General features: G+C 43.9%; 1 protein-coding gene across 1 annotated transcript; it reads left to right on the forward strand.

Moving 5' to 3' along the window:
• dll4 (delta-like 4) lies at positions 1–23323 on the forward strand. Its single transcript, XM_083791105.1, has 11 exons — positions 1–573; positions 887–1162; positions 1897–1954; positions 3033–3299; positions 10580–10640; positions 13818–13948; positions 14888–15057; positions 15501–15720; positions 17059–17815; positions 19613–19721; positions 21191–23323. The coding sequence occupies exons 1-11, from the start codon at positions 523–525 to the stop codon at positions 21194–21196; spliced, it is 2106 nt and encodes a 701-aa protein (XP_083647231.1). The 5' UTR covers positions 1–522; the 3' UTR covers positions 21197–23323.
• The last annotated feature ends 3869 nt before the right edge of the window (positions 23324–27192 follow it).

The raw sequence follows: 27192 nt of genomic DNA on the forward strand, positions 1-27192 counted from the left end.
AGGAGAGAGAGGGAGACGGGTTGATCCATAACGCTAGACTTTACGCACCGATCCGAGCATCAAAACAAGCCCTCCTCTCTTACTAAAAAAACCCAAGCGACGATCTACCAGTACCATTTTGTGGAGTATACGATCCCCATGCACAGGGCACACGCCTGAGGACGCAGAAGGACAAGACTTGGATAATTTTGCTGTCACCCGTTTTGGATAACTTGGGAAGACCTTTTTTGGGAAACGCGCTGCTTGCGTTTTGTGGGGGTGTTTGGAGGGGCTCACGCACGCACACCACACACACACCTCAACGCAAGAGGAAATATTTGTGGTGGATTAAAAAAAAACGAACTCCTTGGGAGTGAAGAAGGATTTATATACGTTTTATTTATTTATTTTATTTTTAGGCGTCTGTTTTTTTTTGTTTTGGTGCGATTACTTTTGGAATAGAAAGGAGATTTTTTATTTTATTTTATTGTAAGTCTGTGTTGGCGCAGTGGCGACAGCGGTCGCGCTGCTGGAGCTAGGAGGATGGCAGCTCTGTTGACATTCACCGTGTTCAGCACCACATTGATAGCACAGGTATATGACAGCCCAGCGGCCCAGCCTTATCTGTCAGACTGTCACTTAAGGTGGGGTAGGGGGGCACAGTGGCAGGGACCCCCCTGGCACTGGGTGGGGGTCCCTGCCACTGTGCATCCCCCCTCCCCAACAATTAAGTGACAGAACCCCGAAAGAAGACTCCTATTTTATCGATTTTGACATTTTTATATCAAAATCGATAAAATAGGCCTACTGCATCTATAGTGTTAGCTTAATCTAAAGCCTCCTAAATTCCTTGTGTAATGTTAATAATAATAATAATAATAATAAAACAAACCATTATTATTTGAAGGTATTCGGATCGGGCATTTTTGAGCTGGACCTGCACGAGTTCAAGAACCACCGGGGTCTGCTGGCCAACGGGAACGCGTGCCGCCCGGGGCCGAGCTGCAGGACGTTTTTCCGGGTGTGCCTGAAGAACTACCAGGCGGTGGTGTCGCCCGGCGACTGCATCTTTGGGAGTACAATGACACCGGTGCTGGGCGCAAACTCTTTCAGCCCTGCGACCGGTGGAACCAGTGGCACGTTCAAGAGACCCATTCGGTTACCGTTCAACTTCGGCTGGCCGGTAAGATTCTTATTTTATCATTTTTTGCAATAAAATAACAAAATCCACAACTTCAGCTCGAGTGTTGGCGGTAGAGAGAGAGAGGACGCCCAATGTGCGTTTTTTGGGAGCGCACCGTTGCTTGCTCCCCATATGCCATGATGATAATCCATCATCATTAGATAACGCTTCTATTCTGTCAACAAACGCATTGGATAGCGAGGCAGTTCCAACCCGCACGCAGCACGACGTGCAACAAAACCACTCATTCTCGCAAACCTTCTTGTTCTTTGCATTTCAAAGGACCTATAGTGGAATATATCTTATAGGCTAATTAATATCATGCATGAGAGATCACGGATTTGATGCACATATGATATTTATCACTGGGAGTAGCTATAGGCCTACAGGCAGGGACCCCCAGTCTGCACTTAAACCTTCTATGACTTAAACCCTTTAGGATAAAACTTCGAGAGCGTCCAAAGAGTCAATTTAGTTGTATTTGTACGCTGCCCCCCCCCCCCCCCCCCCGTGAGGACCAGTGCAGTAAACATATTGTGCAATTTTGTGCACTGCAATAATTCACTATCTATTATGAATTGTCTATGACTAGCCTCTCCTATAGGCTACAGTGGACCAAAATAAATACCACGGCACACAACAATCAGAAAACACCTGAAACAAAATAATAATAATAATAAACCAGTAAAAATATCCATACTAATTCATAATGCAATGTGTTCTTTCTTCCTCAGGGCTCATTTTCTCTGATAATTGAAGCGTGGCATTCACCATATGAAAGTCTACCTGTGGGTAAGTGGGGGAAAACATTACGCCACAAGAGGGCGCCGTTTCTGTACATTTCACCTCTTGGGACTTGGGATTAATTTACTCTTGCACAATTTCAGCAAAAAAAGCAAACATTTGGGCTATCTAATGATACTTAATCACTCAACGTGGATACTTTATGGCTGCCAGGTGCTTCTTGTTCATAAATGCACACTTTTTCACGCCTTTCTGAGACCCTTTGTTGTGAGCCTCTCAGTACTTTTTTTCCCCTTTTTTTTTCTTTTTTCATTCTTATTCTCCAACACAATTGAACTTCCTTTGGTGTATTTTTGGCGTGGGAAAGACTCGCTGGACTTTGGTGAGAATGCTCGGAGCCTGCCAAAAGCCCTGACTACATTTTCCTGTATTTTACACCTTGCTCTGTTCCGCCCTTTGGAAGAGAAGGACCAGGGGCCTGGGAATGTTTTTGCTGACGGAAAAGAAAAGAGGAAATTTCAACCTTTAGTTTATCTTTCATCTGAGCTGTATGGGCTTTGATAAGGGATGCAGCTTTTCCTAGTTGGCAGATTTCTTTATATAAGTAATGACGGATGGCTTTTTAAATCACGCATCCGACTCTGGGTGAAGTCAAGACATGATATCGTTGCTGACTGTCGGTTACGTTATTCTGTTTTTCCCTCCTAAATTAACGTCCTATTTCGTCATACTACATACAGCGTCACACAAAACCGTCAAGCGATGCGTTTCAAGCTTGTGGATCTTCTACTTTTGCTACTTTTGAATTAAAATCCTGAAAAGTAACACTTTTGGACATTTTGAATGTGTTCACACATTTATAACAGTGAAGAGCTTGAGCTTGTAGATCTGCCATTTTTGCTGTTTTCTTATTTGAATCCTAAAAGAAACTGCTTTTGGTCACACAGTATGTCGTTTCCACCAGACTACAACGATATTGCGTATACCGGTATAGTCAAGCCTAGAATTGAAAGATATTAATCTTTATTTACATTTATTATTTACATAAACATTTCCCCCTTTCCATCTATCTCTCTCTCTCTCTCTCTCTCTCTCTCTCTCTGTCTCTCTCTCTCTCTCTCTTCAGACACCAACAACAACCCGGAGTTCCTGATCAGCTTCTTCGCCATCCAGAGGCAGCTGAGCGTGGGCACGGAGTGGTCGCAGGACACGCAGGCGGGCGCGCAGACGGAGCTGCGCTACGCATACCGATTCGTCTGCAACGACAACTACTACGGCGAGAGCTGCTCCAAGAAGTGCACGCCGCGGGACGACCGCTTCGGCCACTACACCTGCACCCGCGAGGGCCAACTGTCCTGTCTGCCCGGCTGGAAGGGCAAATACTGTGAAGAACGTAAGCAGCCAGCCACACACGACCCTTCTCCTCCCCCATTCCCAAGCCCCGATTTGTAGGCTACTTCCATCGGATGTAGGGTTTCCTGTACAGGGGAAGAAGAGAAAAAAAACATTAGTGCGCTGCTGGAGGGGATGCACGTCCCTGCTGCACTCATTTAGTTATATATCATATAACTGGCATGTAACTTATTATGACAAATATCTCAATTGTGATGCAATATCGTTGCTGTCGGGCAGAAACTTCCTATCTCCATATTCTAACTGTTTGTGTTCTAACGCCCTACTTGATCAAACTACAGCGACACAGAATCCACAAGCTCGAAACACTGCTTTTGAATTTGAATCATGAAAATGAACAGTTTGGGCCTTATAAATGAGGTTTCCACCTGACAGAGACGATATGTTTTAAGTGTAGCAACAGTGACAACTAAACATCCCCCCCCCCAAAAAAATAACCCCAGCATCAAGTATGCTCTTATATTTTTTAACGTTTAGAGTTTAGAGTGTCATCTTAGTCTCACTGTGGATCAGCTATTTTCGGCTTGCAACACAATCGTATGACTTAGGCGTCACGCGTTGCTTGGCCTGCATGGCTGACTGTGTGCCAGTGCCATTTTCTGTGGTTTCTGCATCTCTGCTGTATCGTCATGTTTGTTGTGTTCGGAGGCTGCTGTGACCTCGTGCTGGCCTTTGACACAAGGCTGGGCATCCGTGTTACAATAGGACACTTGATATCGTTGGATATGGTAGGCTATAATAAGTGTTGTCTTGCTCTAGTTTTAAAAGGCTGCTTTGCAGTAAAGTGACTGCTTTTCTATCATTTGCCTTTTCCCACTAATAGGCATTGATGATTATTTCTGAGAGCTGCTCTCACTGCAGTCTTTATTTTATTTTGTGCCGACCTCTGACTTTTGTGAGTGGCATCTAGAGGATGCACTGTCTCCTTTCCCGGTGTTTCAACCCAGGTGGACGTGGTTTTGAGGTTATAGGTTTAGGCATAGTTTCCATGAGGTTAGGGTTAGCTTAGGCATAGTTTCTGTGAAAAAGGTTAGGGTTCGGCATAGTGTTTATGAAGTTAGGGAAGAGGATGAGGAAGATGATGATGATGATGATGATGGTCCCATTGGTCCGCTCACTCAGCGCATTTGGATGTTTTGTTTCTGCAGAGAAGGGACATTGGAACCACACGGACCTCTAGCGTCCCTGTATCCTGGGGCATTTCATAACAATAGGCGAACATTTGGCAAAAGCAGCCGATCTACAAGCTCAGAACACGACATATTGTAAGCTTTTTTTAGATCGGAATAGAATTTGTGGCATACAGATTTGGCAGTGCATCCCTTTATACTATGGGATGACTTCTAGGTATTTCCTGATTAGAAGTCCCTCCGTCGAGAGAGAGAGAGAGAGAGAGAGAGCCTCGCAGCCTCAGGATGTTTAGTGCCGTGGCCAGACATGACAGCGCTATCTGGCAGGGCTGCCGTGTAATTGTGGCGTCACAGGGGTGTCATTTTCGGAGACCGTTGCATTTGGTAGAAATGATTGTATAATTGGAGGAGCATAATTTGGAGGAGCGAGCGGTCATTGAGTTTCCGGAGGTCGAGGGGGAAGACTGGGTTTAGCATGACAACGCAGACACAAACACAACCGGGCCAAATCCCCCCCCCCCCCCCCCCACACACACACACACACACACACACACACACACCATGTTCTGGATATGCTTTGAATGGGGCTCCTAAGCAGCGGTGGGAAGTAATTAAACTCTAGTACTGTACTTAAGTTGAATTTTGATGTGCTTTTACGTTACTTGATTATGTCCGTTTTTTATTTTCTATATAGCATATAATTCAACATATTGTACTTTGTGCGCTTGTAGATTTGCTATTTTCACTATTTGAAATAGCACTTAGCGACCTATACACTTTCTCTTCCTAGAACTTTAATGGAGTCAAAAGTAGCCTACAACTACTTTTGAAATAGTAGTGGCGTGGAAGTCAGAAGTATCCAAACATACACATTGTCTCTGTCGGGTGGAAACCTCATATGTCCAAAACTGTTACTTTTCAGGATTCAAATAAAAAAATAGGAAAAGTAACAGATCTAGGAGCTTGAATGCTACCTTTGATGCTTTTGCGTGACGCTGTGGTGTAATCAAGTAGGGCGCTGACTTATGAAAAAACACAACAAAGTTAGAATATGGAGATAAGAGGCTTCTGCCTCCGACAACGACGAAATACCCAAGTACAGATACTGGAGCAAATGCACTTGGTTACTGTCCACCGCTGCCCCTAAGTAACGGGGCGCGTTGCCATTTGGCTTCGACGAAACACCACGACGGGTCCCCAAATTCTCACCGGAAAAAAAATAAGATGAATGAAAGCCATAGATTGGAAGGAAGGGGACACCGTGAGTGTAATAGTTACCATGTGGCGAACGTGGACCGCACGAGACTATGGCGGATCTGTCATCAGTGTCAGGGCCGCGGGTGAATGACAAATTGGCACGTGCTATTTTGACCGTGGCGCCAAATTCTAACCAGATGGGCTCACGTGGTGCCGGGCAATTACAGGCGCATCAATCGTCGCCGACTACAGAAAAATATACACGATGCAAGATAAATGAGCATTCTCTCAGACACTGTAATTTCCTCTGAGTCTCACTCTGGCTGTGCCTTACTCTGGACTGTGTACCCCCCCCCCCCCCTCTCTCTGTCTCTCTCTCACACACACTCTCTCCTCCTCCCTGTCTACTACACATCAGGGTACAACCCAGTTAATTGAAACAATGTATTTTCTTTATACAAATGATTTGCTTAAAAAAGTAATTGATAGTCCAATCGCTTAGAAAATAATCAATTGTTGCCCCTCTTTCTATCTCTCTATCTACTACACATCAGGGTACAACAGTTAATCGACACAGTGTATTTTCTTTTTACAAATTATACCCTTAAAAAAGTAATTGATAGTCTAATCGTTTAGAAAATAATGGATATAGTTGCCCCTCTTTCTATCTATCTCTATCTTTCTCTCTCTCTCCCCACACACACACACACACACACACACACACACACACACACAAGCACAGCACACACAGAGCACACAAACACAAACAGCGCGTGCCTGGGTAATTTGATCCGGCTGGTGTGTGAGCGTGCATTCATAGGCGGGGCTCGTGCCAAGGTTAATCGCGGCATTATTACCGCGCCACGCGCCACCCATGTTTGTTATTAGAGTCCCCGCTCCATTGTCGCGGCGCTGCGGCATTAATAGCGGCAGCTGCGAACATGGTTTCTCCTCGCGGGCCCACCGAACAACAATGGCGACAGCTGTCTGCTATTGAGAGCGAGCATCTGTTGAGGGCTCAACCGGCCGCTTACCGTCAGTCGCCTCTCTGGTTTCCCCCGAATACAGTGTCACTGTCACAACAGCACCGCTCGCAGCTGCCATTAAGTGCTGCCCGTGTGTGTCCCCGGACGGGCGCGGGACAGTGGGCGACACACCTGAAGCTCAGGTGATCCAACGCAGTGGTTCTCAATGTAGGGTCTGTGGGGACTCGCCCTACTGGGGATTGCATGGGGTCCCCTTAGAAAAATGAGGAATAGTTTGAACACTTATTAGCCTTATTATTATTCATTTATTTATTCTCAATTTTGAAAATAGCAGATAAAGAAGCTCGTAAATCTGCTGTTTTCAACAATTTACAATTTACAATTTAGGCATTTAGCAGACGCTCTTAATCCAGAGCGACTTACATTTAAGCAAGAACAAAGCATGGGAATACATCACATAAAAAGCATTTATCATGAAACATGCGTAAGCTAAGAAAGTAACAGTGGAATATTTATATAGTGAAACTATACATACACTATACATATAAACTATACATCTTTACTACTATGCTATATATGTGTACTATGGCGTGCTATGACTACATACAATACAATTACAGTGCTGTCTACATAACATGCTATAAGTCTGTATCAAATGCTATATAATCCAACAGAAATGCTATCTAAGGGTTTAGGGTAAGTGCTAAGGGCCATGATGGAGTCTGAAAAGGTGGGTTTTCAGGCTACGGCGGAAGATTGGGAGTGATGCTGCAGTTCTGACTGCAATGGGAAGTGCATTCCACAGTTTTGGAGCCAGAAGGGAGAAGAGTTTGGGACGTGTGGAGCGTTGTCCCGGCGTTTTTAGTGAGGGTACTTCCAGCTTCCCTGCGTTGGCTGATCTGAGTGCGCGGGAGGGTTTGTAGGGTTCAATCATACTTGTAAGATATGGGGGAGCCATACCTTTGGTTGCTTTGAATGCCAGCATCAGAGTTTTGTATTCTGTGCGGGCAGCGACCGGGAGCCAGTGGAGGGAGCGGAGCAGGGGGGAGACATGTGAGAATTTTGGCTGGTTGAAGACCAAGCGAGCTGCTGCATTTTGGATCAGCTGGAGAGGCTTAAGTGCACATGCTGGTAGGCCAGTAAGGAGGGAGTTACAGTAGTCGAGTTTTGATAAGACTGTTGTCTGGATTAGGAGCTGGGCTGATTCCTGGGTGAGGAACGGTCTAATTCGTCGTATGTTATAGAGTGTGAACCTACAGGATCGAGTGACAGCTGTGATGTGAGGTTTGAACGAGAGCTGACTGTCCAGGACAACACCAAGATTCCTGGCTGTTGGGACAGACGTTACCAGGGCGTTGTCTACGGAAATAGTTAGCTCCCGCATAGGGCAGGACTTAGCTGGGAAGAAGAGAAGCTCAGTCTTGTCTGGGTTCAGCTTGAGATGGTTGGAGGACATCCACTGTGAGATGTCAGCCAGGCATGCAGTGATGCGCTCTTCCACCTGAGTGGTAGAGGGGGGGAAGGATAGGAACAGTTGTGTGTCATCGGCGTAGCAGTGATAGGATATATTGTGGGCAGAGATGATAGTGCCAAGGGATTTAGTGTACAGTGAGAAAAGGAGGGGACCAAGTACAGATCCCTGTGGGACCCCAGTTTGGAGGGTTCGGGGGGATGATAACAGACCTTTCCAGGAAACCTGGTAGGTCCGGTCGGTGAGGTAGGAGGAGAACCACTTTAGTGCCGTTCCACCGATGCCTAGCTCCGCTAGGGTGTCTAGGAGCAGCAACGTTCTTCTTATTGGTGTCCCTAGTGGCATGACATATTTTCAGAGGGGGTCCGTGATTAAATACACATCAGTTTGGGGGGTCTGCAACATGACCATGTGTGGGACTGGGAACCACTGACTGAATGCACGGTACTCTGTTGTGAATGTCCTGCATTCAACAATCCACCCGTGTAGGGAAAAAAGGTGCAGAAATATAGCCATCAAAATATACTTTCACAAGTATCATACGTAAAAGCAGCAACTCAATTGCATTGAGGATGTACAAATATTAGGCTCACAAGGAAGTGATGCGGAGGTGTGCTTTCAATGTGTTGCATTGTAGAAAAAAGTCCTTTTGCACGCCTACAGGGACAGGTGTGTCACTAACTATGAGACCCTGCAGATCATGTCTGTGTGTGTGTGTCTGTTTATGTGTCTGTCCCGCTGTGACACCACCCGCCCGCCACCAGAGGGCGCAGCTGTAGCACACACACACACACACACACACACAACCACACACACACACACACACACACACAGTAGAAAACTTTAAAAAATTACTAACTAAAAAGAAAGAAAAACGTACGTAATTTATTCTAATTGTTGTTATTGCAATTTACGAGCTGCGTTCGCTTCCCACGTTTGCGCGTCTTACTTGTATAGCAGTAGTTTATTAAGCTACTGAGTTATAATGTTTCGGTCTCATGACCTTCATGAGGTATCCCGGGATACTTGCTGAAGGTGATTTGATTGGCTGAGCACGGAATGTGATGATCTATCATCACGAATCACAAGTGTGATTTTTATTTTGTCATTCAAGATTGTGACCCAAAGCAGAACAAATCCCCATGAATTCAGTTCTCCTCTAATCCCAAGTGTGGCCATCATCAGTAGACCCTCTGCTAAAAGCGAACAATCACCTTTTCCCACATGGCAGCTGCTGTGGTGTGTTGGGTGGGTGTGACGGGTGGGCTGGGGCAGGTGTAGATCAAAGTATCCGTTTAGTGCTTCTGAGGAAAAGTTGAGACCCCGGACTGAAGGGCTTTCTGTGAATTTGACCTCATCCGGGGCCCACAGCAGCAGCAGCGGTGGTGCTTGGCTCTTAGAACAGGTGTAGGCTATTAATGGCAGAATGGATGTATTCTGTACGCTGCTTGTTTGGGCACTGACCGCCAACAGAAGCCTTACAGCGCAATTTCAATACAATGAAATATGAACCGTGTGTGTGTTTGTGTGTGTGTGCACGCATGCACGCATCCAACAGTTATGTTTATGAGACAGACTACGGGTGGAAAATGGAAGCAAATAGTCCCGAATCCAGTTATAAGTGAGAGTGTGCAAAATGGTTCAATTTGTACACTCTCTCAGGACTGTAGAGTGAAGGTTAACTGCATGATTACCGCCTTACAGTTGTGTGTCAGGGAAATAAGGAACTTTATGCAACAGAGATGTTGAGTTGAGTGTACCAACGGCATCTGGTGGCTGAGTGTTCTCTATTGCACCTTTAACTCTGAGAGTGACGCTTTTACTGCATTCAACTGCACTGTGTCTCTATTTGCTGCTATTATACACTGGCTGCTATTGTGTGTCTTTACAGTATATATACAGTGGAAACCTCATATGTCCAAAACTGTAACTTTTCAGGATTCAAAATTAAAAAAACTGCATAAGTAGCAGAAGTGCAAGAAAGTGTGGATGCAGGTTTCTGAACCCACCCACGAGATACAGCGAGTAGACAGGACTTGGGGCCTTATAATGCGCTTTAGTGAACGTACGAACGGGAGGTTCCCGGTTCGATCCCGGCTCCCTCTGAGTTTAACGTTGAAGTGTCCATGAGCAAGACAGTGAACCCCGGCCCTGACTGCTCCCGATGAGCAGGTTCACCCAGTACCATGTGAATGTAATGCACATTGTAAATCACTATCGATATAAATGACCACTTGCCAATTATATGAAGATACGATGGGAAATGTAGGAAGTTCTCCTTTAAATAACACTGTGTAGCGTATATAGAGGCCTGTGAAAAGTTACTTGACGTCTTGCATCACAGGTGCTTTATTTGCATCGTTTGTTTTTGTCTGTCACGCTCAGCCACGCGTGGTCCAAATGCACGGCATGGCCGTGAGAGCGCGAGGGTCCTGGAGAATGTTTAGAATGACCTCAGTGTTTCTGTGTGTTACAGCTATCTGTCTGGAAGGCTGCAGTGAGCGCAACGGGAACTGCTCCAAACCTGGCGAGTGTGTGTAAGTATATACATATATATAAAAAAAACTTACAAAAACAAACAGCCGCATGAAGCGATGAAATGGGTGTTGGTCGTGTGTCTGGGAACTGGCGGATGCAGAGAGACTGTGTGCGTGAGCGTGCGTGCGTTTGTGCGGGCACGCAGTGTAGATGTCCAGTGTAGTAAAATACAAGTAATGTGTGCTTGCCAGCCTGCCTGCATGCATGCATAGCATATACGTGTGAGTGAGACACATTTTGGAGCAGATCTCCAGTGTCCATGTCCGTTTTCATTGGGTTGTCAAGCGTGCTGCGCAGCGGGCGGATTGATTGAACACCAGCCATTCTCATGACCGGAGAGTGTGTGTTGTTCATCAAGGAGGGGTCAAAGGTCACCCCGGCCTCTCTCTCTCTCTCTCTGTATCACTCACTTCTCCACGTCTCGGGTTTCCTGCTGGCAGTACTGGAAAGTAACTAAGTACATTTGTTCAAGTACTGTTCTTAAGTACAATTAATTTTGAGGTACCTTTATTTGTTTAATTTAATTTTAACTTGTCCATTTTTCAATACTTTCAAATTCTACTCTGCTACAGGTCAGAGGCATTATTGTACTGTTTACTCCACTACAATAATTCTCACACTTTAGTTACGTTAGATTTAGATCATTAATACAACATATCCATTAACTATAATTAAGCCCTATTTTCTGCTTTGTCAGGTTTCCTGTTTATTGTTTTCCTGTCTCACTCTCAAAGTGGACAAATATTACTTCAACTACAATTGAAAGTTGCTGTCAAATTTGCATTTAACTTCAACCTAAGTATTCAAAACCGTAATTTATATGATGTATGTAGAAGATTTCAGACAAATTCTAAAATAGCGACGATATTGGATTTACATGCTCACAACGTGCTGCACCATGACACGTTGTGAGCTGTTTATTATTTTTGTGCACGTTTGTGTCCTCCCTTCCTAGAAATCTTTAAAATATGTTGGAGTGAAAGTCATAAGCAACCATTAATAGTTAATACACAAGTAAATTACAGATACTTAAGTAAAAATGTACTTAACTCAAGTAAATGTACTTGCTGCTCTCTCTCGCGCTCCCTCGCTCCCTCCCTCCCTCCCTCCAGCTAACTAGGAACGCTCGCTCCCTTCATCTCCGTGAGAAATCCCTCTCTCTTTTTTTTTTCACGAAAAAAGCGCAAATCCATCATTATCGCCGCCCTTAAATCCACCCCGAAAATGAGGTTAAGGCCTTTTTAGTGTTCCCCGACGCCCCAGAGCTGTCCCACACGTCGCTGCTCGTCTCCTGACACAAGACATGGGGACAACATCCTCCTCCTCCTCCCTGCCCATGGGTGACACCGCTAACCACCCCGCTGAGAGTTGGGTTTCATTGGGGGGGGGAAACGTGAGAACCCAGAACCATTTTGACAGATTCCTTTTACTGCACCGGTTCTCAAACTTTTTTATTTTTCGTGTCAACGATCGACCCCCATATCAAAGGATTTTGTGCCAGGGAGTCAGGGACCCCCTTTGCACCTTTCTAAACTAAATTAGTTGTATATTTGTGGAACATAGCCTACTGAAGTTGTTCACAAAAGTCCACCTAACTTTGTTACTACAAGGAAAACATGCACACACGTACATATGATACTCTTGTTTTACTCTCTGTTCGCTCTTTTTTTGCTCACTATATTCTATCCCTTTGTTTGCTGTATTTGCTGTTTACTGTGTTATATTTTATATATGCTGCTGCATTGTCTGAAGGAAGCCAAACAAAAATAAGTGTACCTGTCCTGTACACAAGATGTAACAGTAAAGTACAACCTTGAACCAGAAGCAAAGATTTGAGTTAAAATGATTGTGTGTTAACTAGATGCAAAATTTTTCAAGATGTCAAGATATACAAGCTCATAGTGTGTCACTTCGTACCACGCTATGAGCTTGTAGATTTGCTATTTTTGAATAGCTAAAGTATAAAATAATGCTAATTTAGCTGGGGACCCCTTGGAAACCCCCCGCCATGGACCCCTGTGGTTCCCCGGACCCCACTTTGAGAACCACTGCTTTACTGCCAAGAAAGCCTTAAAGAGAGATTCCAAACGGCACCTCACAGTGAGATGTTTTCGTTAGGATAAGTGTTAAATAGCTCTATTTTCCATAGTAATCTTCTTTGCTGTGGAGTGTTTGTTCAGTAACAGGAGTCTCCATGCATGTCTCCCCAGCACTGACACAGAAAATATGTCTTCAGGTTGGGATGGTTTAAAAAAAAGAAATGAGAACAAAATTTGAACTGGAACAGGAACACTATGATCTTTGTGGGGTTCTCTCTAAAATTGGTATCCCAACCTGAGATTTTATTTTCTGTTTACTAAACAGCTGGTGAGATGGAGGGACACCCTGTTAGGCTGTTACCGAACAAACGCTCTATAGCAATGATTGCTATCAGAATAACAAGCTTAACCTTTTAACAAAAAAGTTCATTCTTAAACAAAATCGAATCACTTACACCTCACTTCGTTTGGAATATATTTTCCATTTATACATTCTCTGAGTGAAAATAACACTTGCTTTATCCCCCCTCTGTATCATTTTTGCCCTCAAACCATTAAGCCATACATTGAACGGCTTGCGCAAACAGCACTAAACGCCGACACTGCAAATATCTTCTGTTCCCATGCCGTGGCCGCATTACTCTCAACAAGTCATTTTTAGCCAACAGAGGCTTTTGGGGGAGAAGAAACCCCCACCGGAACCCAAGATGACAGTTAAAGTGTGTGCTGCTTAAATGAAATATGGCCTCAAAGCCTGGCGGCTGGGCACACGGTCTGTAATAATTACCGGGGACTGGATGCGTGCGGGCACTGGGCATTCACTGCTCTGTTCCCGCGGCTGTACCAAGAGGCTACCAAAGCCGTGGTTAATTGATTGGCGACTGACGTGACATTCGAGGGGACTGTGGTCTTTGTGAGATCATAACGACGCCGTAAAAAAAAAAAGCTACAGACAACACGTCTGCCCCTTCCTCGCCGACCAATCGCACGGCGCGCTGACTTCACTCGTGCGGTTCGGTTTGCGGTGGTCTGGCGACATAGAAACGCCACGATGACGCTTTCAGTATAAACGCGACAAAGACTTCACTGTGTGACCGGTGATGATAAATAGCGGTTGTGTTTTTGTCGCCCCTTCAGGTGCAGGGAAGGCTGGCAGGGGACGTTCTGCGATGAGTGCAAGAAGTACCCGGCCTGTAAGCACGGCACATGCCAGCAGCCGTGGCAGTGCAACTGTCAGGAGGGCTGGGGAGGCCTCTTCTGTGACCAAGGTATACATCAGCAACAACAACTCCTCTAGGGCTGAGCCTGTCACCATTACAACATGTAACATGACCATTAGTTAGTCACACCAATCATTGTGATTGATGATTTAATTGTGTTGCTTGGCATTGGAACATAGAGTATAATTTATATTTCAGTTTGGTTTTTAGGCTTCGTAATCGCAAAATGAACAGGGCAGATATGGCAAATAACTTAAATATACAAATTAATCACTGACACGTTTAATAATTCTACACTGTAAAAATGTAAAGGCTTTAACAACCATAAGGTCGGACTGTAAAGTTTACTTAAGTACTTACTTACTACATACTACTTAATGTACTTCCCACCTCTGACTGACAGCAGCCTAGAGGTTATTGATTATCATTAGCTCACTATCAATAGTACAAGTAGCCATTATACCGTAATTGTACTAGCATAGTGCAATAGTGCTTGTGCAATGTTCCCTTGGGATGAAAAAAAGAAAAGTTCAATGTATCCAATGTCATTCATTTGAAACCACCAGTTTACAGGCATGGAGGAACTCTGCCTGATTGAAATGAAATGTTTAGACGCGGCCTCTCCGTCTGTGGTTTGGGATGTCGGCAGAAAGTTTGTATGTAAACAAACATAAACAAGCCATCTGGGTTCCAAATGGACCCTTATGGAACCAAATGGACCACTAAGGGTCCATTTGTTTCCAGTTATGTTATGTAGCGCTATATTGGATCAATCCAATATGATATATGCCAATGGAATGATCCAGTCGCTCACATAACTGTCGTTACCTACATCTTACATAACCATCGTTATTATGGGGGTCCTTGAAATTGAAAACGCGCCCTGTCCTCAGAATCAACGTTATTGTCACGTCGCAGGTTTATACTCTAAATTTGTTGTAAAGAAGTGGGCTGCAATTATCATTTTTCTCCCCTCCTCTTGTGCAGACCTCAACTTCTGCACGCACCATCGTCCGTGCGTGAACGGAGCCACGTGCATGAACACGGGCCAGGGCAGCTACACGTGCACGTGTCTGCCCGGCTTCACCGGCGTCAACTGTGAGCTGGAGATGCAGGAGTGCGACAGCAACCCCTGCAGGAACGGAGGACTGTGTACGGTGAGTACATAGCCGCATTTAGGGCTGATGGGTACATACATACTGTAGACACTAGTTACATTTAGGGGTGCATACATAGACACTAGTTACATTTAGGGGTACATACATAGACCATAGTTACATTCACGGCTGATGGGTACATAGACACATTTAGGGCTGATGGGTACATACCGTACTTTAGACACATTTAGGACTGATGGGTACACTACATACTACATAGACACTAGTCAAATATAGGGCTGATGGGACATTATTATGTTGATTAATTTTTCTTTTAAATGTTGGGGTAAAATGATTGTAAAAATTAAAATTGTATTTTTATTCAAATTGATTTATATTTTTTATAATCAATTAAATTGACCAATCAATTCACTGTCGCATCGCTAGACACATGCAGTGCTTGTCAACATGCTGATCTCCTCTCCATCCTCTCCTCTCCACAGAACCTGGACAGTGGCTACATGTGCTCGTGTGTGGACGGCTTCGAGGGCGCTCACTGCGAGCACAGCCTGCTGACGTGCGCCGACTCGCCATGCTTCCACGGCGGCCGGTGTCGGGAGAAGGACAACGGCCACAGCTACATGTGCGAGTGTCCGCGCGGCTACACCGGCCTCAACTGCGAAAAGAGAGTGGACAAGTGCACCTCGCTTCCCTGCGCCAACGGTGCGTAGAATCAGCCAGTGTTCTAAGAAGTACTCTGTCACTCAAGTATGAAGGCCTGGATTCAAATTATTACTTAAAAGTAAAACAAAGTACTCATTATTTTTTCTTTTTTTAATCTTCTTCTTTGTCAGATTTTTTGCCCCTGAGAAGTAGCGGAGTGGAAGTATAAACTAAAGTACAAACAAATGTTAAGTAAAAAAAAACAACCTCAGAATAGTACCTCGGTTCAGTACTTGAGTAAATGTACTTAGTTACTTTCCAAGACTGTACACAGCAGTCTTCCTCCTCCAGTTTCTCATCCTTCCCCCCCTTTTGAACTTCCTCTTCCTCCCCCAACTTCCTGCTGGAACTGGAAGTGGTGGAGGAACAACAGGAATTGGTGGGAACTGGGTGTCTATTGTCCTCCATGTAAACACACACTCACACACACACACACACACACACTTGCTTGTACCACGGCTTGTCACCGTGGTACCCTGTATGCTACGCAGAGTGAATACGAGACGGGGAACACATGAATTAAAGTTCTCAGTCACCACCATTTGTTTTCCATAGAAGAAAGATATGCATATCTTCTGTGGAAGCATGTTGCGCAGCAAACATAGCCAATCTACAAGCTCTACACATTGGCTATTTCCGGTTATTATTGTAAGATTCGAGCATTTCACGTGGTCAAGCTGGCAATTATGTTCAGAAGCGTCTTCCATGAAACCCTATTGGTCTAGAATATTTCATAAAAGCTAAGGTTAATGCCTCAGTCTTGTGATTTCTTCACCTGGTTAGCTGGTTGGCAGCATGTAGAACAGTAGAAACAATAAAACCTCCTAATTTTACATATTGTGTTAATTGTTTAGGAAACCAGGCTAGTGTGGGTGGGGGCTCCTTTCACAAATCGCACAAAGGACTTGGCCATACGTTTTTTCAGTTGTGAGATTTAGTTTTTGCTTGAATCCGTGAAAACTCATGGGAGATCTGAACCGGAGGAGATGTTTGTTGGAATGCTTTGTTTGTTTTGTTTAGTGGATGTTATTTCTCTGTTGTCCGACAGCGTTTGGCGGTTGATCTCGTTGCCTTTTTTTGTCTGTGAAACACCAAGGGCTGCAACTGTTTTCATACTTTGTTGTGCAACAGTGCTTCCGCATTGCGACGTGTTAGAGCTTGTAGATTGACTATTTAGTATTTAGGCCTTTGGATCTCAAAGTGGGGTCCGAGCCCCAGCAAAATGAGTTTATTTAGCGTCGGAATAACTTTAACAATATTTTTTTATATACATAATTTTTTTATACTATTAAAAAATCGTGACAATTGGTGCAATCTGCTCTTCCTCTGCGCATGCAGGTGGTCTGTGCGTGATCCACGGAGGGATGCGCGTGTGCAGCTGCCGGGCGGGCTTCACGGGCCAGCGCTGCGAGATCAACGTCAACGAGTGCGCCGGCGACCCCTGCCTCAACGCCGGCACCTGCCTGGACCGCATCAACGACTACACCTGCGTCTGCCCGCCCGGCTTCGCCGGCCGCAACTGCGACCGCGCCCTGGACGAGTGCTCGGCGCCCACGCCCTGCCTCAACGGCGGCGTCTGCACGGGCGGCGGTGGTCCCGGGAAGCCCCCGCCCGCCTGCGTCTGCCCCGCCGGGTTTGCGGGCCCGCGCTGCGAGTTCCTCGCCTCCGTGACCATCCCCGTGACGTCGCCCCGGGGCGAGGCCCGGGACGGCTTCCAGTGGGCGGCGGTGTCGCTGGCCGTGGGCCTGGTGGCGCTGATGGTCCTGCTCTGCATGGTGGGCCTGGCGCTACGGCACATCCAGCGGCAGCACGGCCGCCACCACCAGCACGCCGAGACCATGAACAATGTGTCGGACGTGCAGCGGGACAACCTGATCCCGGCCGCGCAGCTGAAGAACACCAACCACAAGGTGGGCCTGGAGGTGGACTGCACCGACTCGGAGAAGTCGAACTTTATCCACAAAAACTACCACTTGGACTCGTACAACTCCAAGCCCAAAGAGTTCACGACGGACGACAAGAAGTCGCAGGTGGATAAAAGTCTAATCTATGACAAGTGTTTAGAAGACAAAGTGCCCTTGAGTAGAATGTACAGGTGAGACAGAGTTTGTTTTCTTTGCCATACGTCAGACAAATAAATGTGCATTATATGACTTTAAACATCGTGTTCCTGTTTGCTGTGGAGGCAGGAAAGGGGGGTCTGTACATTTGTTCGCTCGTACAATGTATGGAGCGAACAAATTGTTTGAAGCACTTCCTTTTACTTCATATGTGCGCATGTGTGAGTGTGAGTGTGCGTATGCGACACACACTCACGTCACGCACTTTACACAATGAAGCATTCAGTAGCCCGTAGAAACACGACGTAATATCTTCCGTGGAAGAAATGCAAAAGAGGAGGGCTGAGGTTTGTTCTTCAAGTCTGTGAGAGATAAAGGCAGTGTTGTATAGGAAGGTGCTCTTTGGTTAGGAAGAAGCGGGGAGCCTTTAGAATGAAATAAGTTGAACAAAAAAGAAAAAAAGCAGAATTGGAGTTAGGTGGTGGAGGATTTATTGAAGTTAGATTAGGTTTAGTCAGAAGCGCTTTTCATATTTGTCCCATAAGTTGAAAGTCTTAGTTTGTACCCTATAAACAATGTTGACCCCCACATGGGTCTAAATTACCCACAGAATCAAATGGATTTAAACTTTAAATGTTTCAGCTGGCCAGCCAAATGGGGGTCAGAATATACAGTACATGACATTGCACTAAATGCGTATCTGTCACGTATTAGTCACAAGCTTTTGATTGATTGATTGATTGATTGAATACTTTATACTATAGTACTGTAATACTAGACCCACCTCACCTTTTCAACAAAACTCTTGCCATGCCAAGAACGGGGCCGTTTGGGTTCATGTGGTTTTTGAACGTTGCACACCCACTCTCCAAAGACATGTGTCTAACAAACGCCAGCCGCCCTCGTCTCAATGCGGGGACCCCTCGCATTGTTCCGCGCTGACCGACACAGTTTACATTTGAAAGTTGCCTTGTTATACATCGCCCCCCCACCCACACACACACGCACGCACGCCACACACATTTCTATACTTGGGAGGACATCAACCTTAGAGTGATAAACGAAAATAGTCGATCTTGCTTGTAGCCAAACCAAAATTACTTATGTAGGCTACCTGTACATAAGACAAGACGTAACAATAAAGTACAACCTTGAAAGTTGAGATCAGCTATTTCCGGTGCATGACACCGGCATGGGAAGTATAAACCAGCCATAAATCTGACCTCTCTAAACGTCTAATCCTAACCCCAACCTGAAACTTGTAAGCCTAAATGATTTGTTTTGCCATAAAACGACCTTTTCTCTTGTGAGGAGGACCAGGCAAATTGTCCTCCTAATGTGTATTTCTCAAATGATACTGTTCTTGTTGCGTACATTTTTGGCCCTCACTCACAAGTATAGCAATAGACTTGTGTGTGCACACACACACACACACACACACACACACACACACACACACACACACACACACACACACACACACACACATTGAGATCAAAATGCATAGCTCTGCCATGTGCTTCCAGTTTGGTGGAGGATGTTTTAACGCATTTAAGACTGTAGCGCATCTGTGTCACTTTAGCTTTTAATCATTATTTAAAACTTTAGCTGTTGAAAAATAGTAGATCTACAAGCTCATAGCACGGCAAAGATTGTGTGTGTGTGTGTGGGGGGGGGGGTCCCTGGAACAACATATTTTGAGATTGGGGTCTGCGGGCCAATTACATATAATTCTGGGACTCCTTGACATGAAATTGTTTGAGAACCACTGATATGGAAAACTGTCATGATTTTAATGCATACAGGGCCCGTTGTTGATTTGTGCTTTGCAGTGAAAAGCCTGAGTGTAGGATATCAACGATATGTTCCCCGAGGGACTCCGTCTACCAGTCGGTGTTTGTCATAGCGGAGGAGAGGAGGGAGTGCGTCATGGCGACCGAGGTGAGAACACACGTCATCGTCATCATCATCGTCTCTCATGTGTCTCTGATCTGAGGGAATGTCATGTAATCATCTGACAAGGGCGGTGATGTTGCTGTCGGGACAGAAACCTCTTATCTCCTTTTTTCTTTTTTTGTGAATTAACGTTCTACTTGATTATACTGTACAACAGCGTCACACAAAAGTGACCAAAAGTAGCAGATGTGCATGCTCGAAACGTGGCCGCAAAGTTTGTTTCCCTTTTTTTGCTGTGTTTGATTCTGAACAGTTTTGGACATATGACGTTTCCACCCGACAGAGACCATGTCTGAAACTGTCCAGAAAAAAGCACAGAACTTGTGTTCCAAATGTATCCAATGTAGTTATTTAGTCACAAGCTGTTGATTGTTTGAATACTTTATTAACAGTTTCCGGAAGAAATAAGAAGGCAGCACAGGTTTATACAAAATAATGTTAATGGCTTATCTACAAGCTTGTAGATCGGCATTGTGTTGGTGCAACACTCTTGTACGATGCTGTGTAGGGCATTAATTTGCACCCAAAACAAATCGTTGGAAAAATGGAGATACAAGGTTTCTGTATGACAGGGACGAGCTATTTGTTTATGGCAGGTGAAGTGTTTTGGAGACAGACTGGTTCCGCTGCGTCAGAGACCCGCAGAGCCCAAGAGATTTCTCTAAACTCATTTACCAAAAGAAAAAAAGAAGGGCATTTTGTGGCTATTCGTTATCTTGACAATTTGATGACCTGAACTTTGAACCAAAGTTGATTCTGTGCATATGTTTGGCTCCGTTGGGTCTCTGAGGTGCCGTGTTTTAAACCGAGTGGAATTTTGACTGGAATTTGGACCAAAAAAAGGTCTCCTCCAAGCTAAATAGAATAACGATAACGGCCGCGGCTATACGTCCTGAAATAACACTTTCCAAAAACCTTTCAACACCCTTAGCGACTAGAATAGTTTTTGAACTGCATAAGCCTGATTTTATACTTTGTCATTTGACGGTGTGAAATGCTCACCGATGCCAGGTTGAATGCTGTTTTACTGGGTTCTCAGGCTCATGACATTTCTGGGAAAAGTTATGAAATATAAAAGTTATTTCCAGGCCTTAAAATGGTTGTATAAAATATGTTCATAAAATCCCCAAAACATGTCTAATATGAATTTTTGCATCACTAATCACAAACATGGACTGATTCCATGAGTAATTATTTCCATTAAGTACATTGTAATGTTTTGCTTCCCTGCAGTCTGTCTATGAAGCTACTGTATCTACTGTATGAAATCTAAAAAAAAAAGTTAATCTGCAACACAATTTTCTACAATATGTGGTGGGCGTCCCTGCTTCATCTCTCTCTCAGCTAAGGGGTCCTTGGCCTGAAAAATGTTGAAGACCCCTGCTCTAAAAGACTTACTTCTACTTGCGAGTGCAGTTGTTCTTTATCAAACCCATTTTCTAATTCCATTCCAGGTATAGACCACGGTTCAGGCCCGACGACGGGGAGGAAGTAGCGAGAAGAGACACACAATCGAGGGACAGAATCTTTAGATTCTGGATTGTTTACAGACGCTGACAGACTGGAGGCGGGTTTTTAGACGTCCACTGCTGCTCTGGAACACTTGAGAACTGGACGGACAGATGGACAATCGCCGACCCGTCCCGCAGACGAAGCAGAAATTAAAACTTTATGCCGACCGGTATGTCAACTTTATGTTTGTATTCGCCATGTATACGCGTATACACACGGCGTATGTATGCAGGCGGCACAGTTGTCGACCTGTCAGTACAGTCGGTCGACTGTACTGACAGACAGACAGACGGACTGACGGAGCGTCAGTCAAGCAGTGAATCTTAAACTGGCTGTCCCTGGACATTGGACACTGGACAGAGGATGCTTTTTTACCCCCTTGATAGTTTGGCCTTGGCCTTTTGTGTGATAATCAATGCTGACACTGACAGCCAACCAATCAAAAACAACGAGGTGCCTGAATTTGAACCACCGAACCGATCCTGTCACTCCGTTCTAAACCCTCACACACACACACACACACACACACACACACAAACGCACACACACACACACGCACGCACACTACTCCCGCCAGCTTCATCAGCTATGCAAGAAGTTCGAGATGTCGAGACGAGCAAGCGAGTGACCACCCAAACGACAGACCCTCAAAGTGTCCGAAAATGTTCTGACTTTCGGTCGTGCAGGGAAAAACTAAACGGAACGGATGGATTCTGTGCGTTGGTGGAGACTGCATGGATACTGCATGCAGCTCGAATTCACTAGAAGCCTTAAAAAAAAAGAGGGGGAGAGAGATGCTGAACCACTGGTTCTTAATGTTGGCTTCTGGGGACCAACAGGAGGTCCAAATGTGACATTTAACGGACTGTAACTCTTACAATTAACACTGATTTTACAGTGTAGATTGGGGTCCCAGAGATTAAAACATCTGTATCATAACAGTGGCCTAATCGAATGTATGTATTTCATACTGGGGCAGTCCTTGAAATTTGAAAGGTTGAGAACCACTGGTTTAAGCGTTAGCCCTCATCTCTCCTCGGATCGTTTGCACTATGAGAAGAAGAAGAAAACAGAAAACAGTGCGCAGAAATAGTTCTAATTAACAGGGATTTGGAGAGAGCAACCACAGGACTGTAACAGCCAGCGTTGTGCCAGCAACCTCCAAGAGAGAGAGAGAGAGAGAGAGAGAGATCCGACCGACAAAGAAATACAAACAACAGTCCCAACTAGGGCTGGGTGATATATATCTATATCGATGTTATAATTATCGTGATATGAGACTAGACTAGCCCAAGAGTTCAAAACTTTTTAAAGATATTGTTTGATTAATCAAACGTATTATTTCTCATTGACATAATGTTTGCTGAGATAATTTCATGATCTCAGATCAGATATCAGAGTGATACCCAATCCTGTTTTTTTGTTTTTAACTACTCTTCGATACTTGCACAGAGTTTTTAGCGTGCAGTTTTTTATTATTATTATTCAGCCTCCAGCACCTCGTCTAAGTGTTTTATTAACGAATGAGCGGTGGTTTGGTTCACTTTTCGGATTTTGAACTACACAAAATCCAAACCCGATCCGCTCGAATAAGAATGACACGTTTTGAACTCTTGGGCCGTGGGGAAGTGTCCTAGTTTAACTTAAGCCCTAATTTATGCATTTGTTTTATAGTAGCCTATAAATACTAGCAGATTGTAGAGCTGTGATCATGTGGATCTGCTTTTGTTTTTGGGGCAAAAAACTAAAGACTAATTATCATCACAATACAATATTATCGTCCGAATATCGATATCGAGGTATTCGGTAGAAAAATGACAATAATTGATTTTGCTTTTATCACCCAGCCCTAAATGCCGGACTGTCACACCACTGCCTGCCTATAACAAGTTTAAAAACAGAAAACTACAGAACCAATAGTGTAATTCTTTTTTTGTTTTTTTTTAAATGATGATTATTTCCAGAGTTTTAATTTAAATATGACACACTGCTCTTTATATGTTTTATAATATTATTTTGTATATAATGCATATTTATAAGGACCAAAACTTCTGAAGAATAAAACTTTAATTCCTCCTAAAGCTGTTCTTAGTTTTGATGTTCGGTAAAACGGAAGGAAAAAAAAGAAACAAGGTTATTTTGTAGGTGTTTTTAAACAATGTAACAGAGTATAAATGATCACCCCATGTCTCTTATATTTATTCACGCCATCGAGGCTGGGTTTAACTGTACAATAGTGTTGCTCAATGGGGGCGTACAGGGAAGTTTGGGGGCACTGTTAAAGATGGAGTGCCGTGATTTTTTTCCACCCTAAAAACATGATCATCAGTTATTATTGTTATAAAAGGAGGTATCATTTTTTCAAAAAAGTGTACAGTATTTGTTAAAATGATGTTTTTATGTGGGCACACCCACCAGTTCATTAAGTATGCCTGGTGGGTGGTGATGGGTGGTGATCCACCTGAACTGAAGCCGCACCCACAGCTGTATGATAAAGGGGGAGGGGTTAGGGGAGGGGCTGATAGTGTGGTGTCACTATATTATTGTTTATTTCATTGGCCCGTTTGACTGTCAGGAAGAAACCCTAAATACAAAGTTAATACACATTGCACATAAAAACGACTCCAGGGTGTCTAATGAAGTACTGTCACCTCATAGACACATGAAAAACTGGAAAAATACAACAATTGTGGCACTCCATCGTTAAGATACTGCATGGCTATTAATGGACTATGATACAGGTCTAGGTTCTGCGCTTGGGTCCATAGCACCGTTTCTGGATTATTGGGCCCAATTGGACCCTCACAGGTCTGGGAGTGTAAGAATGCAGGCGGCCCATATTTTCCACTCTCAGATTTCAATTAAATGTGGGTGTGTGGAGGTGTTATTATTAAAGTGTACTGCAGTATTACAGTAATACAGTAAACTGTCAACAGGCTTATAGACATGAGATGCAAACCAGCTGCTCTCCTACTAAAACACAACATCATATATGTTACACACAGGCACACATAGAAGGACACGCACAGGCACACGCTCACACACACACACACACACACACACACACACACACACACACACTACAAACCATGCCACAGCATCAGTACTTGAAGTAATTCGTGAAAAAAGATGCCTCGGGTGGCCCCCTCCCTCTCTCTCTCTCTCTCTCTCTCTCTCTCTCTCTCTCTGGCTGTAAATTGGCTTGAAATTCAAATCCGTTTCCATGGATACCACCCCCTCAAGCTGGAAGTGGTGAAACAAAGCCAGACATGCCCCCACCACACGTGTACACATGCGCGTGGGCACACACACACACAAATGCACACGTTTCTATTACTATACTTGTGAGGATGTCAACATTTTAGGACAGTAGTTTTATAAATGAAATGTTTTACCATTCTCTTTGCCATGTTTTAACCCTAACTCTGAGTTTGATTGCATGCTGGTGTCACATACACCCATAATAGCCAATCTGCAAGCTCACAACATGTCACTCTGCGGTGCGTTGTGGGTTTGTAGATTGGCTATCTATATGTTGACAGCTTCATACAATGACATATACATTTAAACAAAATGTATATCCATGAAACATTTATTTTAAGGTAAATTATCCTCACAATGTCTATTTCTCATACTAGTATACTAGACTTTTGGTCCTCAAGTCACGAGTATAGTAATACACGAACGCACGCACACACGCACGCAAGCACGCACGCACGCCTGGGCCCAACCAAACAGATGCTATGGGGGAGCAAGGAGAGCTTTCTACACCACTATAAAAAACAGTGGCATATGCCAGGCCTCTCACCCCGCACGCGCACACACACACACACACACACACACACACACACACACACACACACACACACACACACACGTATACTTGTACAGACATCATCCCATAAGATACATACACACCGCAGGGCCCTAACTGCCTGATATTGCATGTCATTGGGCTATCCTTTCAATAAATTCTGAACATGTTCTGTTCAGTTTTGACTAGTTTTCAAAGTGGGTTTACATTATTATTATTTTTGTTAGTTTTAGACTTTTAGTTAACTACTTAAACCCTCTAGTCTCTATTTATTAATCTGGACCTGACATGGTAAATGGTGCATATATATTGCGCTTTTATCCAAGGTGCTTTACATAGTGTGCATTACATTCACCCACACATTCATACACCGATGGCGGAGGAAACCATGCAAGGCACGAACCTGCACATCGGGAGCAATTTGGGGTTCGCTCAAGGACACTTCAACGCTGACTCTGTGGGAGCCTGTGGCTCTGCCACCCTGCCCCTGAGCCACTGCCACCCCCACCACATGGCTCTGTACATGAGTATTTGAGTGAGTATTCTCTACTTTTGTTACTTCAAGTACATTTTTATTCCAATACGATTGGTATCTAAAGTATTTCTATATTGCAGTATTGATACTTTTACTTGTACTAAGTACAAGTATCAATACTGCAATATAGAAATACTTTTTAGTAATAGTATTAGCAGTAGAGAGAAAAACACATTAATACAGTGCCTGCATTTGTTATCTTTTAAAAAGAAAGGTGTAGGCTGAAGGCCTTAGCTTATTGTGCATACGCTTTTAGCATTTGAATAGCTTGCATAGGTAAGATAATACAACACATTAAGCAAAAACAGACAAGAAAACTAAAACACTGGAAACAAAAACTAAACTAAACAAAAGTACTACTATCAGAAGCTAACCTTGTTATTTAAGTATAAAATATTAGTCAAATATATTTTATGTCATAATAAAATGGTATAGTATTAAATGTATATAAATATATGAAACGTATTTCATATACCAATGTTCTGTATTTGTCTATAAGTTTAGATCTATACAGCTTTTTGAATGTGTTTATTGAGCCACAATTATTTAATTCGTCATCCAATCCATTCCACAACTTGTCCCCTCCTCAACATCTCTCTTCAGTATTTATTCTTGTATTAGTTTGTTTGAAAATGACAGTGCCTCTCAGGTTGTATGGGCTCTCTCTCTAGGCCAGAACAGCTCCTGCAGACAGCACGGGAGCAGGTGATTGTGTCCTTTATATATTACAAATTTACGATTGCAGTATTTAGGTCCACAATATCTTGACGTTTTAAGGTGTTTAGTTGAATGAATAATGGATTGGTTGGTGTGTAATAGTCAGATTGGGTGACAATTCTTATGGCTTTTATTTTCTCTCCCCACCACACGTCCCCCCTCCCCTCGGCAGAGGGCTGGCCTGCATGGCACAGTGGGAGGGGAGAGCAGATGGGAGAGCCAGTGACATAAACATCACTCTCACTGCTGCTGTGTCACTAAACTTTATTGACTTGTCAAAGCAGTCTGGACTCTCGTGCTGGTCCCGTGCTATTCACTTTGTGCCGGCTGCTCACCAGCGTGGCACACCGTGAGCTTGTATATCTGCTAGTGCTATTCTTGAGAACCACTGTTCTAAATATTAAATGACCACTACAACACTTTTCAACCTATATTCATATATAATTAGTCCTCACTAATGATCATGATAAAATACCACCATTCGTTTCAACTCGGTCTGTGTCTCATAGGAGGGCTGTGGGCAGTTCAGAAACCCGTCCACCAGTAGAAACTGCAGGCTTTCTATTCCTGAAAAGTTGCAATGTGAAAATGGAAGCCATCGTTCTCACGATAATAAGAATCTAAATATATCTTTTTGTAAATCTTGTTTAAAGAAATCTGCCTAATGATGATGTCACTGCATGGTGGACAGGTTTCTGAACTGCCCACAGCCCTCTAATGAGATAGAATAGACTAGACAGAGTAAAAAACAATCATGGTATTTTATCATGAACGTTAGTGAGGAATTAAAGATAGGTTGAAAAGGTTGATATATATGTATATGTATATGTATATATATATATATATATATATATATATATATATATATATATATAGGC

This window comes from Protomyctophum parallelum (assembly GCF_964188405.1).
Source record: "Protomyctophum parallelum genome assembly, chromosome: 19".
Lineage (NCBI taxonomy): Eukaryota > Metazoa > Chordata > Actinopteri > Myctophiformes > Myctophidae > Protomyctophum > Protomyctophum parallelum.

Excerpts from the sequence above, each read along its gene's own strand:
- dll4 (XM_083791105.1), top strand. The coding sequence starts at position 523 with ATGGCAGCTCTGTTGACATTCACCGTGTTCAGCACCACATTGATAGCA. Across the intron at positions 1,163-1,896 it reads CGTTCAACTTCGGCTGGCCG|GGCTCATTTTCTCTGATAAT; the intron begins GTAAGATTCTTA and ends TTTCTTCCTCAG. Across the intron at positions 15,058-15,500 it reads GGAACGGAGGACTGTGTACG|AACCTGGACAGTGGCTACAT; the intron begins GTGAGTACATAG and ends TCCTCTCCACAG.